Source organism: Rhinopithecus roxellana, chromosome 11 (genome assembly GCF_007565055.1).
Source record: "Rhinopithecus roxellana isolate Shanxi Qingling chromosome 11, ASM756505v1, whole genome shotgun sequence".
NCBI classification, from domain to species: Eukaryota; Metazoa; Chordata; class Mammalia; order Primates; family Cercopithecidae; genus Rhinopithecus; species Rhinopithecus roxellana.
In genome coordinates, this window is record NC_044559.1 from 95,462,960 (window position 1) to 95,481,565 (window position 18,606).

Genomic DNA, 18,606 nt, shown 5'->3' on the forward strand with positions numbered 1-18,606 from the left:
TCTTCTGAAAGGTTGGCCCTCCTTGGGTTACTGTCTGTGTAATGTCCCCAAGGCCACTGTCCCTCCCTCCCTTCAGCCTGGAGGAGAGCTCCAGTGCTTAGGGCCACTTGTTGGCGAGTGTGACACAGCTCATTCTGCAGACGGCACTAAAGCACTCTCAGCTGCCCCCGCCATCTCCAAAGGGCCTCAGAACTCATAGCCGCATTTGCTCAAGTTAATGTGTCATGGACATGTTTTCCCACGTCTTCAGCATTCATTTTGGAATATCAGCTTGTCAGCCACTACAGTCCTTGGAAATAATACAATCCTGTCTACATTTGCAGTTGGTTGTCCCACAGTCACCGTACCTGTGAAGTGCGCGTGTGTGTGCCTGCATGTGTGTACATTCTTATATGTTGTACCGTCTACCCTGGGACTCCTGGAGATTCATCAGCGTCCCAGAGATTTCCAGGAGTGACTTTGAGATGCTCAGTAGCTCGTCTGTGTGTTCCACAGGTTTGGCGTCACCCACTGCCATAACCCCAGTAGCCTCACCCATTTGCAGTAAAACAAGAGGCACCACACCCATTTCCAAACCCCTGGAAGGTAAGTCACCAAGGCCCTGGCCACGCCAAGCCTGATCAGAAGAGGCCTTAGTGATGCGGTCTCACTGACAGTTTCTGCTTGCCTAGATATCGAAGCCAGACCAGATATGCAGTTAGACCTGAAGTTGGACAGGCTGGAAACCTTTCTAAGAAGGCTGAATAACAAAGGTACCTACCAGAAGCCAGAAGGCTTTGCTCTCAGAATCTCTAAATCCAAATTCTGATTGCTTTTCTTACTCAGCTAAATTGTTTTCTTTCCATTACGGCTTTACTAATTCATACTGTAATCATTATCTTTGTTGTTATCTTCAAAAAATGAAGTTTTGGTCAAGACTGATTAGACTATCAACCCCTGATTCACTTGATAATGTACTAAATTGGGGGCCCCAATAACACATTTGTTCTTGAATCTAAACTCTTGGGATGCCATCCAATCGGAATTGTGAACTGAGTGATTTTGCTTATAACTCTGAAAGCAGATTATTATATGTCGGCCAAATCAACATGATCTTGGGCCTGGTGAACTTTAAATTGTATGTTATCAGTTTCCAATAAGGTAAAAGCTAACGTTATTTTTTATAATCACAAATGATTTCTAAAAGAAAATTATGGCAAATGAATATTGAAATAAATATTTTAATATAAAAGTCAATGAAATACACAAAATAAAAGCAATATGCAGAAATTGCCTTTTATCTCTTGATTAAAATGTCCAATCCAGGAAACTTATCAAATACTAGGCACTGGGAGCCCTCCTATTGACAGTGACCACTAAAAGGTTGAAAATAATAAAACCACCACTGAACAGAAATATAAAAGTATAATATAATCACTAAACTAGCTAAGCAAGGAATGCCAATCAGCAAAGCATTTATTACAAATGTGGAACAGTGATCTAGCCATGGGTTAGCAAGCAATGGCCATTGCCAAATCCAGCTGCCCACCTGCTTTTGTTTTTTGTTGTTGTTTGTTGTTGTTTGTTTTTTAGAGACAATGTCTTGCTCTGTCACCCAGGCTAGAGTTCAGTGGTCCATCATAGCTCACTGCAGCCTTGAACTCCTGGGTTCAAGCAATCATCCCACCTCAGCCTCCTGAGTAGCTCCAACTATGGGTGTTCACCAAGCCTGGCTAATTTTTTTTTCTTTTTCTGTTTTTGTAGAGATGGAGTCCCACTACGTCGCTCAGGCTGGTCTTGAATTCCTGGGCTCAAACAATTCCCCTACCTTGCTCTCCTGAAGTGCTGAAACTATAAGCATGAGCCACCATGTCCAAACCTGTTTTTGTAAATAAAGTTTTATTGAGACACATTCATGCCAATTTGTGAACCTACGGTCAGTAGCTTTTGCATTATAACAGCAGAACTGAGTAGTTGCAACACAGGCCCCATGTCATCCCTCCCCATGCAAAGCCTAAAATGTTTACTGGCTGGCCCTTTTCGGAAGAAGTTTGCTGACCCTTGATGTAGAATGAGGCCGAGGCTGGTTCATCCACCCTCAGCAGAAGCCAGTGCAGGTTCAGAAGCGTTCAGTGGGCTCGTGTGTGCAGTAAGGTCAGCCTCCCTCCCTCCCACCATTTTACTGCAGAAGATTTGTTCAGGTGGGGAGTCCTCACGTCAGAGACACGTCAGAGATCAAGTAAGGGCCTGGGAAGCAACCACAGGACCCTGTACATCACAATCATGTTTCCTCCACTCCAGGAACTTAGGAGAAAATAGAATCTTCAAACTATTGTGAGGCATAATTGGAGTCCTTGGTTTTATAAAACTCTTACGTCATTTGCTTGTTTGTTGTTAGTAGGTGGGATGCAAGAAACGGTGCTCACCGTCACCGGCAAATCTGTGGAGGAGGTGATGAAGGCGGATGATGATGAAACCTTTGCCAGATCTTACCACAGCGTGGATTATAATATGCCCAGAAGTCCTGTGGAGCTGGACGAGGACTTCGATGTCATTTTCAATCCTTATGCACCCAAGTGAGTTATTTGGGTCTCTGTCTTTCCTCCACTGAGAAGGGCTTCCTTCACCTACACACAGCATATCCACAAGGGTCTTTCCCCATGTGACCTCCTTCTTCTAACTCCGTCACAGGGGCGTTAGTATTCTAGAGCCAGGGCACGCTGTTGCAGGAGCCAGGGGCACAGAGCCTCCCAGCAGATAAAACATGCGGACAGCAGACCAAATGTGCAGGTAGGCAGACCCGTGTGCCACAGGTGCTTGTCCTGTGCCATAAAGAAAGTGTCAATGGATTTTTCGCATAACTTGAATACAGTTTTGCAGTTTTTAGGTTTACATCACTTAGCAGAGTTCAACTCCTGTCTTTCATTTGACGTATTTAATTCTTACTCATAACTTTGCAAAATATTTGGATGAGATGGGCTCAAATTAGTACAGCTCACTAGAAAATCAGTAAGGCATGTTACTTAGCTTCTAATCATTTACAAAATCAATAGATCTGCGGGTTTTCTCAGTGATGACTAAGGGTTTCTCTTCCCACGGGAACATAACTAAACCAACTAGGAGAAGTGATTATGGTATTAGGAGTCTGTCAATTTCAAGTGCCAGAAAAACATCCCAATTCAAACCGACTTCAGCCAAAAAGAAAAATGAGAGGGGTTTACTGGCTCACTGGCTGAACAGTGCGGAGGGGTTTACCAGCTCGTTCGCTGAACGGTGAGGCGGGGTTGACCGGCTCACTCACTGAAAAGTGCGGGTGTGGCCTCGGGTTCTAGAGGCCCCTCAGAACACAGTCTGTCTTGGCTTTGGGCTGGCCACACTCTCTGTCAGGCAGTGGCCTGGCGGCAGATGGACACCCAGCTGTGGAGTCACAAGGCTGCCTCCCTGGCCACCCCAGCACAGGTAGCTTCTCTTCTCAATAGTCCCAGCAGAAGTTCCAGGTTTGATTTTCTTGGCTTTAACTTGAGCCCCGGGTCCATCCCTAAACCAGTCACTGTGGCCAATGGGATAGAAGATGCCGACTGGCTAAAGGCGGGTCTCTGGGTCTCCAGAGTGGAGGTGCAGGGAGGTGGTTTCCCCAAAGGAAAATCCAGATGCTATTACAGAAGCAGAGGAGGACACGCTGAACAGGCTCCACCCACGGCAGTCCACCACATCCATGGGGTCTTTCCTGCGAAATTGTCAGAGTGACAATCTCTTCCATTATCATATATTTAAACTGCTCTCAAGATATTTTTTGCATGTTTAAGTTTGTTCAATTTGTTTCAATTTGCATATTTTAATTTCCTACCTTAAAAAATGAACCCTTTGCCATTTTCCACCTCAAAATAGTATTTTGGGTATTTGCATGCATAGCTATTTAACCACTTCGCAATCTTCCCACCCAATGTCACTGTTTAAATAGTTGTATATCATAATTTAAACATGTATGTATGTTGACACACACATACGACACCATGGTACGTAAAGAGGCCTTTCGGGCACAGAGGCCAGCGCAGCTGGAGGTGGAGAGTGGCAGCAGGAGTCTGTTGGGGGATCGCTTCACTTGGTCTGCTCACCTCCCCGAGTCTGGTTTTCTACCCCAGAGTTGTGAGAATGTGGGGTGGTCACAGATGGTTGCGGGCCTATTTTATTTCAGATATTCTTCCAAAAAGTGGTTATTTTTCAGAGGGGGGCAGTGAGTTGAGTGGAAGCTAGTCATGGAGAGACAGTAAGGGGACCGAAAGCTGTTGCACAGGGAGAAAGTTTAGTCGGAGCGAAGAGGATTACATCAAGGAGCCGTGGTCTGCAAATTCCCTAGGGGCTTGCCGGAGACAGACAAGTAGACATGGGTGTATGATTCCAAAGCGAGAATTAGGATGTGTACATGGGTGCAGTAAGGAGAGGGAAGAGCTTCCTAACCCCCAGAGCTGTCTAGCAGAGCCGTGAGCTGCCCGGAAGTACTCCACACCCTTCCAGGCAGAGACCAAGGGGCATGACTGAGTGGAGGCGTCCAGGCGTGGCTGAGATTTGAACTCAGTGGGCTTTCATCCCTTTCCATCTCTAAGATTCTACAACTCCATGTCAGGGGAGTGGTGGTGGGAGGAGGAGTTGCAAGACTCATAACAAAATCAGGAAATACCCTGTGGAGTCCAAGACCTATAGGTCATTCAGGTGTGGTGGTGTCGCAGACTGGGACCGCGGCTCTGCTTCCATCCTAAGATTGACGTCTTCCGTCGCCGAGCACAAGCGGGCAGATAGACCCAAGCGCCAGGTTCAGGCCTCCAAAAACCCCCTGAAAATGCTGGCGGCAAGAGAAGATCTCCTTCAGGAATACACCGAGCAGAGATTAAACATCGCCTTCATGGAGTCAAAGCAGATGAAAGTAGAAAAGAGTGAGTATTTGAACCCCCACCCTGCTTCTGTTCTTGAGAATGGTTTCTTCTGAAGATTTACTCATTGCTTGGTTTTCTGCCTTGTGAAGGCCAATAATGGTGCTCAGAAGACCCTCATGAAGTAAAAGGGAGTAAGTTTGCACGTACATGCGCTTACCTAGACTTGAAAGATTTTTCATGGAAATTCTCACAGTGTGTATCACCTGTTCAACTGCTTAATTCAGATTATCCTGGGGTTTGGTTTTTTTTCTGTTTTTAAGAGACTGGGGTCTCATCATGTTTCCCAGGCTCATCTCAAACTCGCTGGCCTCAAACAATCCTCCCACCTTGATCTCCCAAAGTGCTGGGATTACAGGCACGCGCCACCGTGCCTGGTTACAAATTATCCTGTTGTGTTGAGTTTTCTTTCTGGAAGTTAGAAGAGATGGATATTTCTGAGTACGGTAATTCAGCCATTTTCAGCTCTGTAGATCTTCAGCACAATCATTCTTCATTTAATCTTATTCGAGAGCAAGTCATTTGATCTCTTACAGTAAAACACCTCCAATCACTGGGGTTTCTAATCCTAGATTTTTATATTATTAACTAACACATACGCCAGTGCTTTTCAAATTGTTCTTGGTAGGACCCTGAGCTTCTCGGAGTTGGGATGTGGGCTGGAGGGAGCCGGCTGGGGGCAATGAATGGAGGCGAGGAGATGGGCTCCAGGTTCTCACTCCCACTGTAGGCTGAGCCACACTGCTCTCATCTGCCCAATAATGTGGGGTTCCATCATCTGAAACAGTGATTTTCTTGGTTTAAGGTGATAGCATGCATAATCTTGATTTTTGGAATAATCTTGCTATAATTTTCGTTTTCCCATAACACTCATAAACCTATCTCCTCATGTTTTTCTTAGAAATATAGCATTTAGATGAAGTGGTTGAGTCTTTTCATTATAACTAGTTTACTAAGAAAGTATATTTCAGGCTGGGTGTGGTGGTTCACACCTGTAATGCCAGCACTTCAGGAGGCAGAGGCAGGAGGATCACTTGAGCCCGGGAAGTCAAGACTGTAGTAAGCTGTAATCACAGCACTGCACCCCAGGCTGGGTGACACAGTCAGACTCTTTCTTAAAAAAAAAAAAAAAAAAAAAAGCATATTTCAAAATCACAACACCACAGTTAATTGACAAATATTATCATATTTCTCCAAACATAATCCCAGTAAAAAATTTTCTGAATATCTCTCCAGCATATACATTTTTAAAAACAATAAGTTGGAGAAATAAAGGTTTGTTAGCACAAATCTTACATGCATTTCCTGTGCTTCCAGTTTTGGGGGGCTCATGGGTTGGATTAGTGATGACTGACTGACCCATAGATGTTTGCACTGAAAACCCGGCATCTTATAAATACAATCTTACCTCTGAGAGCAGTAGACCTCAAGATAACGTCTAGTTGATCACTTTGCTTCAGCAAAAGATTAGAACCTAATCATCCCTTACAGACTGTCTACTTTTTTTTTTTTTTTTTTTTTTTTAACATAGAAAAGGTTTTGGTGAAAGCTGTCTAACAGTCATCTGGCATCTGTACATTCGGGCATCTAAAAGTTGTTAGGATTTATAACAGCTTTCAGCGGAATTGCAACAAGTGAATCCAGCTCCTGGTTTTGTACTAAAGTGGCTGGTCCACATCATCACTCAGTTCTTGTCCCTCTGCACAGCGCGGTGTGACACTTGTCAACAAGCAGTTTATATTTTCAATGTTGTATTTAATTCTTAACAAGGTGGTTAAGCACTGAATTGCACATTTAATCAAACTTGATTATGTTTTCCCTTTCAGGATTAACTTGAAAAGGCAAAGGTGTAGAGTCAGTTGTGAATAATTTCTGACTGTAAATATTGTCACTGTAACTGAACCTCCTGCGTTGTCTTTCCTTATTCACCCCGCCCAGTATCTTCCAACTCCAGCTTCTCAGAAGTCACCCTGGCGGGTTTAGCCAGTAAACAAAACTTCAGCAATGTCAGCCTGCGGAGCGTCAACCTGACAGAACAGAACTCTAACAACAGCGCTGTGCCCTACAAGAGGCTGATGCTGTTGCAGATTAAAGGTATTTCAGAGCAGCCTGGCACGGTGACTCAGGGCCCGTGGTTTCTGTCTGGTCACATAAAGATTCCTGACTGTGTAATTCATTGCCTGTGCCGGGAAGGGAACGCACGCTTTTTGAGAACCTACTGTGTGTTCCTTGCTATGCAACCTCCTGTCTCTTAAGCTTCCCCCAATCCCATGACATAGGAAGTATTCTGCCCATCATGGCTTCCAGAGGCAGGAATGTGTCTGGGGTCCCAGCAGCTACTGGGTGGCAGAGCTGGATTCGAACCCAGGTCCCCCCACTCCGGAATCCCAACTTTTGCTCCTGGTGCCCCATGCCCCACGTGGTGGCCAAACATCCGTGCAGTTACCAGAGGTGACCTATGTCATCAGAGGGGCTCTCTGCTCCCTGCCCAGTCCTCCCCGAGTCAGTACAGAACCGGGAAGGAAGACAGAGCTTGGGGAAGGAATTAAGGGAAGGTGGATGCAGATGAAGCTCACCTGCATTCCACTCCAGTGCCCTTCGTGTCCTTAGCGAGGGAGATTCCAAAGACGAACCAGGGGGCTCTGGGCCATGAGGAGGGAGACTCGGCTGCCTCCTGGCGGCTACTGTATAGGATGAATCCTCCAGATGTGAATGGAGGAAATATCCTCTCCCTCCGGGAGGGTTTTCTGCATGTTTCTGCATGACTGCTGTCCTATTGTGTGTATTTAAAAAGACCAGTGACAAGCTCAAATAACCAATCTCTGTCCTGAGTCCTAACCCAGAGACTACACGATCAGTGTAATTGTGGAAAGCTCAAAATCAACAGATATTTAGGAGAAGGTGTTGAAAGCCACAGAAGGTGGTGGCTCTGTCCTTCCTATCAAGAGGCCCTTAGGGTTCATAGTGGAAACTCCCCAGGGGAAGATCTGACCCTTCCTGAAGGCATGACTTCCCTTGCCTGGGCCACAGATGTAATTGGGTGCAGGAGGTGGCCAGGGGAGAGAAAGGCCCCTGGAGAAGAGTGAAGGAAGGAAAAGGAGAGGAGCCTGTGCGCTCATCTCCCTGGAAGGGGGAGCCCTCATTAACCCACGCACGTGACACTGATAATGGTCCTGAGAAGCGGTGACATTTGGGAAAGCACGAACCATGGAGGCAGCCGCTAGTGCCATCAAGATGCCCTTTCTAATCCCCCTGCTGCCACCCTGGGCCATGGGCACTCTTATTAGCAGACAAGACTCTTTAGAAGTGAAAGTGTCTGCAGCAGAGATGCTTCCAATATGGGGTGCGTCCTATCCCCGTTCTGTCTGGAAAGACGGTGATTGTCTGCCTTGTGTTCAGGAAGAAGACACGTGCAGACCAGGCTTGTGGAACCTCGAGCTTCAGCGCTCAACAGTGGGGACTGCTTCCTCCTGCTCTCTCCCCACTGTTGCTTCCTGTGGGTAGGAGAGTTTGCAAACGTCATGGAAAAGGCGACAGTTGGTACCTGCAAAATAAAAGTACTTTAGCTAACGTCTCCTTTACACACCGGTGGAGTGTTCTTCCTGGCGTCAGTCACAAAGCTTCTCAAACGCCAGGTGTTGCATTCAAGTGAGAAGGGATAGGTAGGATTTCTTTTCCTGAATGTCTCTCAAACAAGCCTTCATTACGTGTTTAAATGGGGTGTTTTAGGACTATGACCTACACCCCAGTGTTTAGGTCCTGGGTTCCTTCTTACTCCTGTGTAAAAAAGGAAGCGGCCCCCTTTAAAGTCCTTTATCCCAGGTAGCTATGAAGTTCTGCCACAGACCTACTGAATGAGACTGTCATGGGGTAAAGCCCAAAGAATGGTGTTTTTTAAAAGCATCACATGTGACCTATTGAAGATGGTGAACTGTTGCTCTAAAAAATTGATACTCCCTGGTCTTTCAGTTACATTTTCTTGAGGTCATTGAAAATACCCAGTAACCAGCATCCACCCACACCCACGGTCACAAGGCTTTCCTTGCAGGCACACACAGTTTCTCCCTCTGGTTTTGACATGGACCACTCTGTCTAGCCAAGGGCTTTTCTACCCAGGTAATTATATTCCTTTCCTTTCTTAGGCCTCAGAACTTGCAGCTTTAATTCAGACAAAGAGGAAGTTTGATTGTAGAGCTACTTATATCTAAACCATCGAAGAAGGAATTAATATACACACTCATGCAGCCAAAGACTTCTGGAAGCTTCTGGGTGGCCAAACCAGTTACCAGTGTAAGACTTTATTGCACTTCAGAGATTGACAAGACTTGAATCTGCTTTCTTCTCCCTTAGCTCATTCTTCTAAACCAGCTATTTTGCAATGTAAAATGTGGTGCCCTCCTGTTGTTCTTATCCCCAAGCTGCTGGAGACCCAAAAGAAGATGAACTCTATGAAGCAGCCATAATAGAAACTAACTGCATTTACCGTCTCATGGATGACAAATTTGTTCCTGATGACAACTACTGGGGGGAAATTCCAAAATGCTCCCTTCTGCAACCCAAAGAGGTACAGCCCATGGGCTTTGCCCTTCAATGAGAAAGCACATTGAAAGCACTCAGCACAGGCTGCCCAATAAACTAGAGAGTAAGTTCCCAATAAAGGTGAGCCAGTGTCAGTACCCATTGTATAACATTTACAGTTTTTTAAAAGATTTTCTTTCTTTCTTTTTTTTTTTTTCCGAGACACAGTCTTGTTCTGTTGCCAGGCTGGAGTGTAGTGGTGAGATTTCTGCTCACTGCAACCTCTGCCTCCCTGCTTCAAGCGATTCTCCTGCCTCAGCCTCCTGAGTAGTTGGGACTACAGGCACACGCCACCATGCCCGGCTAATTTTTGTATTTTTGGTAGAGACAGGGTTTCACATGTTGGCCAGGATGGGCTCGATCTCCTGACCTCGTGATCCACCCGCCTCAGCCTTTCAAAGTGCTGGGATTACAGGTGTGAGCCACCGTGCCCAGCCAGAATATTTGTTATTTCAACCCATTACTGACATCTTAAATGCTAACATGGAATCCAGAATATTGTTCAAAGGTGGCATGGATCATTGAAAGCATCATAGGCAAAATGTAAATATTAGCCCTATCTCTTACATTTTGTATAAACATTAACTAGAATATTTTTCAGTCCTTAAGTTTGAGGAATAATAGATGCATATATATATAATTTATGGATTTTTCAATTAATGTGCTGTTTTTGTCCTATCATACCAGTAAATATTTATTAATTACATACATTTCCAGTACCATTAAGTATTCTAAGTGTTGAGAAAGTGGAAGACACACAGGCCCTTAAGTTTTATTGGGTGGAAGAGTATTAGAAGGAATGTAATCTGGAGCAAGGTTGACTGTGTGATATGTATGGGCATTTACATGGAGAAAAAGTCACAGAAAAAGAAATCATCAGGAATAATTTTCAATAGAAAGTGAAATTGAGCCGAGTTTAGAGTTAAGCAAAATTTGAATTGCTGGAAGTGAAAGGAGAACTATTCTAAGAGAAAGAGTAAAACAAACTATGAAAATAAGAAATAGCATTACATTCAGGTATTCATTCAGCAAACACTTAGTAATCAATCCCTCCTGTATGTGACACTATGATCTAATCCCTGCCCTTAAGGATCTTGGAATTGTGTACAGGAGAGAAGACACCATTGGACCACGAGTGCCTGGCATATATGAAATGGCCTCTGTGTATATATTAATGAATGAGCACATGAGAGGGGGAGGAATCAGGGAGAGAGGGAGGAAGTCGACAGGATGATGTACCTAAAGAACTCTTGTGAATCACAAGTTGTTAGCAGTTTGAGAGTTCAGAGAAGGGAACATTACCTTGGCCACTTAGGACGCTGGGAGGAGGAATCATGCCCCCAGGGCAGAGGCTGGCTTGGCGGGGCAGTGCCAGCTGAGATCTCCTGGCGTTTTTGTGTCTGCGTTGGTCGCCCCATTGGGATTTCTGTCTTCCTTCGTTTGAGTCGCTGTCAACAGAGACCCTGTTGCCCCTGATTCAACTGTTGCACGTTCTTGAAGTTAACAAATTCTTTTGTGCCATTTCTCCCAGGTACTGGTGTTTGATTTTGGTAGTGAGGTTTACGTATGGCATGGGAAAGAAGTCACATTAGCACAACGAAAAGTAGCATTTCAGCTGGCAAAGCACTTATGGAACGGAACCTTTGACTATGAGAACTGTGACATCAATCCCCTGGATCCTGGAGAATGCAATCCGCTTATCCCCAGGTACTCCTGCTGCCGCCTGGGGACGGCTCCCCGAGCGAGCTGATTCCCTTCAATCCCTCCGTTCTCACCACAGTCCTCTACTCTCACTCTTTATAGGGTTCAGTTTTCATAACGGTTATATGCAGCGGACTGTGAATATTCACAAAAGGAACAGTTCTTTAACTTTTATCTAACTATTGTGGAAATATGGATGCTGTAGTCTTCTGGAAGAGGTTTGTTACAGTTGATTTCTTGAAGTGAGCAAGAAAAGCTGCAAGTTCCCCTGCGGCGTCCCAGGTGCTGCTGTGGCAGATGAACAGCAATTGTTGAAACAAATACATGCAGATCTGAAAGGCTTCCCAGGGTCTGGAATTCAGCCATTGATCTGAAAGTGCAAAAGCAACATGCCTCCTTCTAATTTCATACCTTCCCAGCATCACCCTCAAATTCCAGGATTTATTTGGCAGCAGATGATGTTTGTCTTTATACTTTGGGGAAGGGAAGAGGGGGAGAAGAAGGTATTAAAATAATGATTGCAATTTTAATATTCCCTGCATGTACTGGACTCTTTAAAGTCATTTTGGCAATTCAATAGAATATATACAAACTCTGAAATTATGATTATGAAAAAAAGAATTCTTACATGCAAAGGATTGTTGCTGTTCTTTCAACTACCAGACCAAAAAAAAGTAGGCTTTTTAACTATGTGTGCCATTACAATAGATTGAAACCGATGAACCACCAAACAGCATAGAATATTGGGCATCACACAACTGCATTTTAATGTTTTCCATTGAACTGGTCTATGAATTTCAACTTTCCTGCCTAGGTTCCTGCTTTAAAATCCAATTATTGATTTTCTTATTAATTATTATAGAAATCATTAAAATTACGTCAATGTGGTAAGAAGTTTTAAAATCCTTGTTAAGCAAATGCACTAATGTTTAACATCAGTATGGTAACAACCGTTGTTTTAAGGACTGGAACTACAGCTCAAAAGATTTTATTTAGTATAGCAAAGGAAAAAAACCAGGCTAAAGCATAAAATCTATGTGATGGCCAACTGTATTTAATAATGGCATAATCACAGATCTGGAAGTAGATGACGGAGCTCCTAACCCACTGGTTTTCAACATCTCTGAGACAGAATCACCTGAGGGGCCTTTAAAAAGATGCGTTTGCTCAGCCCAGCCCCAGAGATGTGTTTTCGATTCACGTGAGTTAGAACTTATGTGTCAATGTGTCTTAAAAGCTCCCAGGGATTTTAAGATGCAGCCAGGATTACACACCCCGCCCTTCTTAGCAAATGAGGCTGAAACCACTGAGCCCAGTTCCAGCTGTAAGTCAGGGAAGGGGGTAGAGAAACACATCTGGCTCCTGGCCCAGGTTCGTCCCCCTCACCCTGCAATCTGCCACGTGGCTTGCTCACAACGCTTCAAAACATAAACGACAGATTCTAAAGCAGAAGCCAAGAGCCCTTTCAGTCATCGTCTTAGCAAGCCTGCAGAGTAGGACTGACATAACAGACCGTCATTCAGATATTTTCTGATAAAGACCACAGCCTTTCAAGACCGCCATGCATTTTCCATAGGTGCTTATGTTTGATTCCCAAAGTCCCACAAGAGCACAAGGTGGAAGTGTCCGTGTTCTATGATTTACCGGCAGCTTTCTTTGAATCAGGCAGCCTTTTTGATGTGCCTCAGCTGTGATATCAGCAGGTGTGGTCTTGACCAAGCAGGAAGCCACTGAGGCCATAGCACAGCAGGGCATGAGCCGCAGGGCGGATTGCTCTAAGGGGTGGCTGCATCCCGGGCCGGATTCACAACCGAAGATGGATGTGGAGGGATAAGAGATCATGCATATTATTCCAGGGCTACGCCCTCCACAGCACACGTATCTTCTGTACCTTTTCTTTTCTTTTATTTCTTTTTCTTTCTTTTTTTTAATTTTTAATTAATTAATTTATTTTTTTGAGACAGAGTCTCACTCTTGTTGCCCAGGCTGGAATGCAATGGTGCTATCTTGGCTCACTGCAACCTCCACCTCCCAGGTTTAAGCGATTCTCCCGCCTCAGCCACCCGAGTAGCTGGGATTACAGGCACCCACCACCACACCTGGCTAATTTTTTATTTTTAGTAGAGACAGGGTTTCACTCTGTTGGCCAGGCTGGTCTTGAACTCCTGACCTCAGGTGATTCACTCGCCTCAGCCTCCCAAACTGCTGGGATTACAGGCATAAGCTACCACACCCAGCCCTCAGCTCTACCTTTTTCTAAATTACCTGTGTTCTTGGGGACAGTGCAAATTCTGAAATCTCAAGCCCACACATGACCTCCAGTTGGGGCTGTGCCATTTTCTTTCCTATCTCTCTGTGCTCTCCTTGTCTGCTGCCCTGGCCAGTCGCCTAGAAATAAGTGCACAAAAGGGCACTTCAAGAAAATGAAAGTGTGTTCATTTTAGTGACAGGAGAATCTCCGTACTCTGGAGAGCTTTGCTGTAACATGAAATAAAATAGTAGAGAATTGTGGGGAGGGGAGCTACGTCTTCCCTACGTCTATTAATTAATTGGAGGGAAACTTGGTGAGCATTTGCAGGTAACCGGGTGGCATAGAGTAGATGACAAGTGAGGTTTGCCCGCAGCTCCTGCCATTGCCGAAATCTCCACCCAGTGTGCCACCCCGAGGGCATTCCAAAGACAAGAATTTGCTAGAATGTGGCCAGGCACAGTGGCCCACACCTGTAGTCCCAGCACTCTGGGAGGCTGAGGCAGGAGGATCGCTTGAAGCCAGAAGTGCAAGACAGCCTGGGCAACATAATGAGACCTGGTCTCTATTAAAAAATCAGCCAAGCATGGTGGCACACATCTGTAGTTCCAGCTATTTGCAAGGCTGAAGCAGGAGGATCATGGCAGCCCAGGAGTTTGACGCTGCAGGGAACTGTGATTGTGCAATTGCACTTCAACCTGGGCAACACAGCAAGACCTTATCTCAAAAAAAAAAAAAAAAAAAAAAAAAAAAAAGACTTGCTTGATTGTAAGAAAAGTCTAGTCCTGACATGGTTCATGTCACATTTAGGCACATCAAAAACTCCATGGACACAAAGCTTTGCAAGACTTCAGACTAAAATAACAAAATGTCATTATTTGGTAAAATGCAGGAAAATAAACCATTTGTTCTATACACCACTTACATGCTTTGAGATTTTTTCCAGTAGCCACATGTGTTTTAGATTCCTTTGTTTAAGCTTAGCTTAATCTTGGTTCTTTTCCTGTCTGTTCTCCCAACCCCCACCCCCACCCTGCAGAAAAGGACAGGGGCGGCCCGACTGGGCGCTATTTGGGAGACTTACTGAACACAATGAAACAATTTTGTTCAAAGAGAAGTTTCTGGATTGGACAGAACTGAAGAGAGAGAATGAGAAGAACCCCAGGGAACTTGCCCAGCACAAGGTATTCTGGTGACCAAGTCTCAAACCTCAGGGCTTGGTTCGGGTCCCAACAAAAGTGGCCTTGATGTAAAATGATCAAATCAGGATAGTTTGCGAGGTCATCACCTCAGATGTATCATTTGTTTGAGGTGAGAACATTCAAATCTTCTCTTCTAGCTCTTTTGAGATATGCAATACAGTATTGGAAAACAGTCAGCCCACTGTGCAGGAGAAAACCAGAACTCATTCTTCCTCTCTGATTGTCATTTTGTACCCATTGGCCAACATCTCCCTATCCTCCCTCTCCCGTCTCCTTCCCACATCCCCTTCCCCATAAAACAGATGCATGTATCAACACATCAAATCATACCCATAATCATGTGTCAACTAAAATACTTTTTTAATTAAAACAAAAAAAACATGGACACACACACACACACCCTTAAAGCTAAGAGGCCTTCCCAGGATTCACTGGTAGAACAGCAGACAGGCCTCCAATTCTAATCTGACTCCGGGAGGTGAAGAGTCTGGTTTGCACCTGTTTTCAGGCATCCCATGATGCCACACCACCAATGTGGCAATGGGTGTTCAGACCTCCCAGAGTCTTTCTGGAAATGCAGCCTTTCCCTGATTGCACTTAAACATCCTGAGACAGAGTATGGAAGCTGTATTTTTATGCTGTCCCATGAACAGCTGAAGCAGCATTGAGTGTGACAAGGAGTGGCTGTGGAAACAGGCAACTGAACCGATGTCTTCATGTTCCCCTATAGGAAGACCTCAGGGCTGATGTCAAGCCGTACGATGTGACACGGATGGTGTCCATGCCCCAGACGACAGCAGGCACCATCCTGGACGGGGTGAACGTCGGCCGTGGCTATGGCCTGGTGGAAGGACATGACAGGAGGCAGTTTGAGATCACCAGCATCTCCGTGGATGTCTGGCACATCCTAGAATTCGACTATAGCAGGCTCCCCAAACAGAGCATTGGGCAGTTCCACGAGGGGGATGCCTATGTGGTCAAGTGGAAGTTCATGGTGAGCACAGCAGGTTAGTGAACACTCATGGCTTTTTCCAGCTGAAAGAGGCCGGCCCAGCAGCCCTGCAGGAGCCAGCTTCCCCGATGAGTCCTGTTGTGCTCCCCACTGGGTATGTGCAGTGGGGCACTGCAGTCATGCGCCTCTGAGAGCCACTTAGTAAACCACAGAGATGAAAAGAAGGCCGAATTCCTAACAACCTAGCATTGCCGAGGCCGCTGGTGTTCACCTGTAGAAATTGAACTTGCACATCAAGTCTTCTCGGCTCCCTCTCTCTCTCTCCTGCCCCTGTCCCCAGAGCTTTTCTGGGAAACAGAAAAGCTCTAAATGATGGCCTCTAAATGATATTTCCCATGTGGCCGTGTGCTGCTTCAATTAAAGTCGTTGAGTACAGCATATCTTCGTGATTTAAAGCTGGAACCAAATGGGCTGTAACATTATAGTAAATACACGCACGGAAGATTGATTTGAAAAGTGAAAGAGGCTGTTTCTCCCGAGACTGAGAGCACGTGTGGTGCTTTGTGGGTCTGGTATAGTAAATGCAGAGTCTAAACTCTCCTCGGTTCCTGATGGTGACATACCGCATTGCAAAACACTGACCTGGATGCTCTGGAGAAATCACCCCTTTCCTTGCCAAGGAGGAGCCTTTCCCACAGCGCTCCTCACCCCTTCCCACTTAGCATGCAGGTCACAGGTCTGTGATTTCAACTCAGAAGAGAGTTTTTTCGCCTCTTTACAGCCTCCTTGCTGTGCAGGTGCACCTGCCCCTGGGGCCACAGGAAGCACAGGCAGCTGTTTGCTTCAGAAAACTGCAGGCTCAGAACCACGTGATTTCTTTCCTGGTTTATATAAAATGCATCTGTTCATCAACTGACACCATTTCCTGAGCACCTACTCTACAGAAGACACTTTTTGTAGGAACCAAGTAACTATTTCAGACCCTGTCTCCAAGACAGTTATCCATGATGTAAAATAAAGCAAGTGCAGGAACACCCAGCAGGCGGGTCTCACTGAGCACAGCCAGTGGGGCTGTGTGCTCTGCAGAGCCGGCTGTGGCCCAGAGGTCCCCCTGCCCCTTCAGGGCACGATGCTGGGGGCTTTATCCTGCCTCTAGCTGAGTGCCTCCTGGGCTCCCTGAGACTTGTTCTGTTGTGGTGCTAATTTCTCAGATGAGGAATAGGACCATAAGATCAGGGAACCTGCCTGAAGCCACACAGCTAGCAGGGAGCAGAGCCGGACACTCACATCCAGGCCAGCCTCTTTTCAAACCCGACTGTGCTGTTAACCCACTCTGCAGGCAGGGAGTCAGAGTGGGGCTCCAGCACAGGATGTGGGGAGCCATGAGTTTGGTTACAAGGATGGGCCGAAGAGCCCAGTCACCAGACTGTGGAGCAGGTCAGGCTTGAACCAGCAGCAAGGCGGCTTGAAGTTGGGCCGCTGAACACATCAAACTTCAGGAGCTTCTTAAACAGCAGGAATGGGATCTTCCAGGGCTCAAGCAGCTTCAGCCTCTCCTTCCAGGGAGTAGTGGGGTGTCAGAAAAGGACCCCCAGTGGGAGGGACTCCCTTCCCTCCCACTCCCCTCCCCTCCCTTTCCCTTCCTTGACAGTGTCTCACTATGTTGTCCAGGCACTTACTTTCTTCATTTCTTTCCTTCTTTTCTTCCTTTCTTCCCTCCCTCCTTCTCTCCCTCACTCCCTCTCTCCCTCTGTCTCTTTCTCCCTCCCTCCCTCCTCTCTCCTTTCTTTCTTTCTCTCTTTCTTTCTTCTTTCTTTCCTTCTTTCTTTGTCTTTCTTTCCTTTCCCCTCCCTCCCTCCCTTCTTTCCTCCCTTCCTTCCTTCCTTTTTTCCTTCCTTCCTTTTTTTGTTTCTTTCCAGCAGACTTACAACTTTGGAAAAGTCCAGCTTTGGAGAATTAGGATAGAGCAGAGAATGTTCAGATTCCAGACCATCCCTCCAGCAGCAGAAGCACAGCCCGATGGCACTTGCAGTCACTCTGTAGCCAACGCGAAAGCTCTGGCCCCTTGGTGTCACTCCTCCGGCTCCTCTATCACTTGTGCCCACAAGAGCCACACCTGCAAACAGGACCGAGTCAGAGCTCAGGGAGCACTGCTGGGAGAGGGTCAGCACAACTGCAAACAGGACCGAGTCAGAGCTCAGGCAGCACTTCTGGGAGAGGGTCAGCACACCTGCAAACAGGACCGAGTCAGAGCTCAGGCAGCACTTCTGGGAGAGGGTCAGCACACCTGCAAACAGGACCGAGTCAGAGCTCAGGCAGCACTTCTGGGAGAGGGTCAGCACACCTGCAAACAGGACTGAGTCAGAGCTCAGGGAGCACTTCTGGGAGAGGGTCAGCAAAAAGCAGCAGCTGCACAGGTGGTACAGCCTCTGCTTGGCTGATGCTGGCCGGCCTGCTGGGGTCAATGTCCTGGCCCAGCGCCTGCAGGGTAGGGTTGCTCGCACTCCAGCAGGGTCAGGGGACAGCTGCTCAAGGTGCCCAGGGATGCTGAGCCAGGCTTCTCCAGGGCATGACAGGGGTTTAATTTCTATAAATAGGTGGCTCTGGGGCAAGGATACTTAACCATGAGCAGTCTTCACACCTCTGTTTTCTGTTATTCCTAAATAGCACTATTGGTACCAAACTTATTCTTGAAACTGCTTTGATGGCATAATATGTCCACACTTTATTTATCTATTTATCTATTTATTTATCTATTTATTTATTTATTTACTTATTTAGAGACAGTCTCGCTCTCGCTCTGTCACCCAGGCTGGAGTGCAGTGGTGCAATCTCGGCTCACTGCAAGCTCCGTCTACCAGGTTCACACCATTCTCCTGCCTCAGCCTCCCAAGTAGCTGGGACTATAAGCATCCGCCACCATGCCCGGCTAATTTTTTGTATTTTTAGAGAAGCGGGATTTCACCGTGTTAGCTAGGATGGTCTCAATCTCCTGACCTCGTGATCCATCTGCCTTGG

General features: G+C 46.1%; 1 protein-coding gene across 1 annotated transcript in view; it reads left to right on the forward strand.

Moving 5' to 3' along the window:
- Positions 1-18,606, forward strand: part of LOC104657280 (supervillin) — a 97,727-nt gene that overhangs the window by 69,470 nt on the left and 9,651 nt on the right. Inside the window, 11 exon segments of the mRNA XM_030940165.1 lie at positions 496-585; positions 672-752; positions 2,378-2,555; positions 4,738-4,910; positions 6,846-7,001; positions 8,307-8,443; positions 9,050-9,197; positions 9,326-9,471; positions 11,017-11,192; positions 14,474-14,618; positions 15,367-15,643. Coding sequence (XP_030796025.1) covers positions 496-585; positions 672-752; positions 2,378-2,555; positions 4,738-4,910; positions 6,846-7,001; positions 8,307-8,443; positions 9,050-9,197; positions 9,326-9,471; positions 11,017-11,192; positions 14,474-14,618; positions 15,367-15,643 — 1,707 coding nt within the window.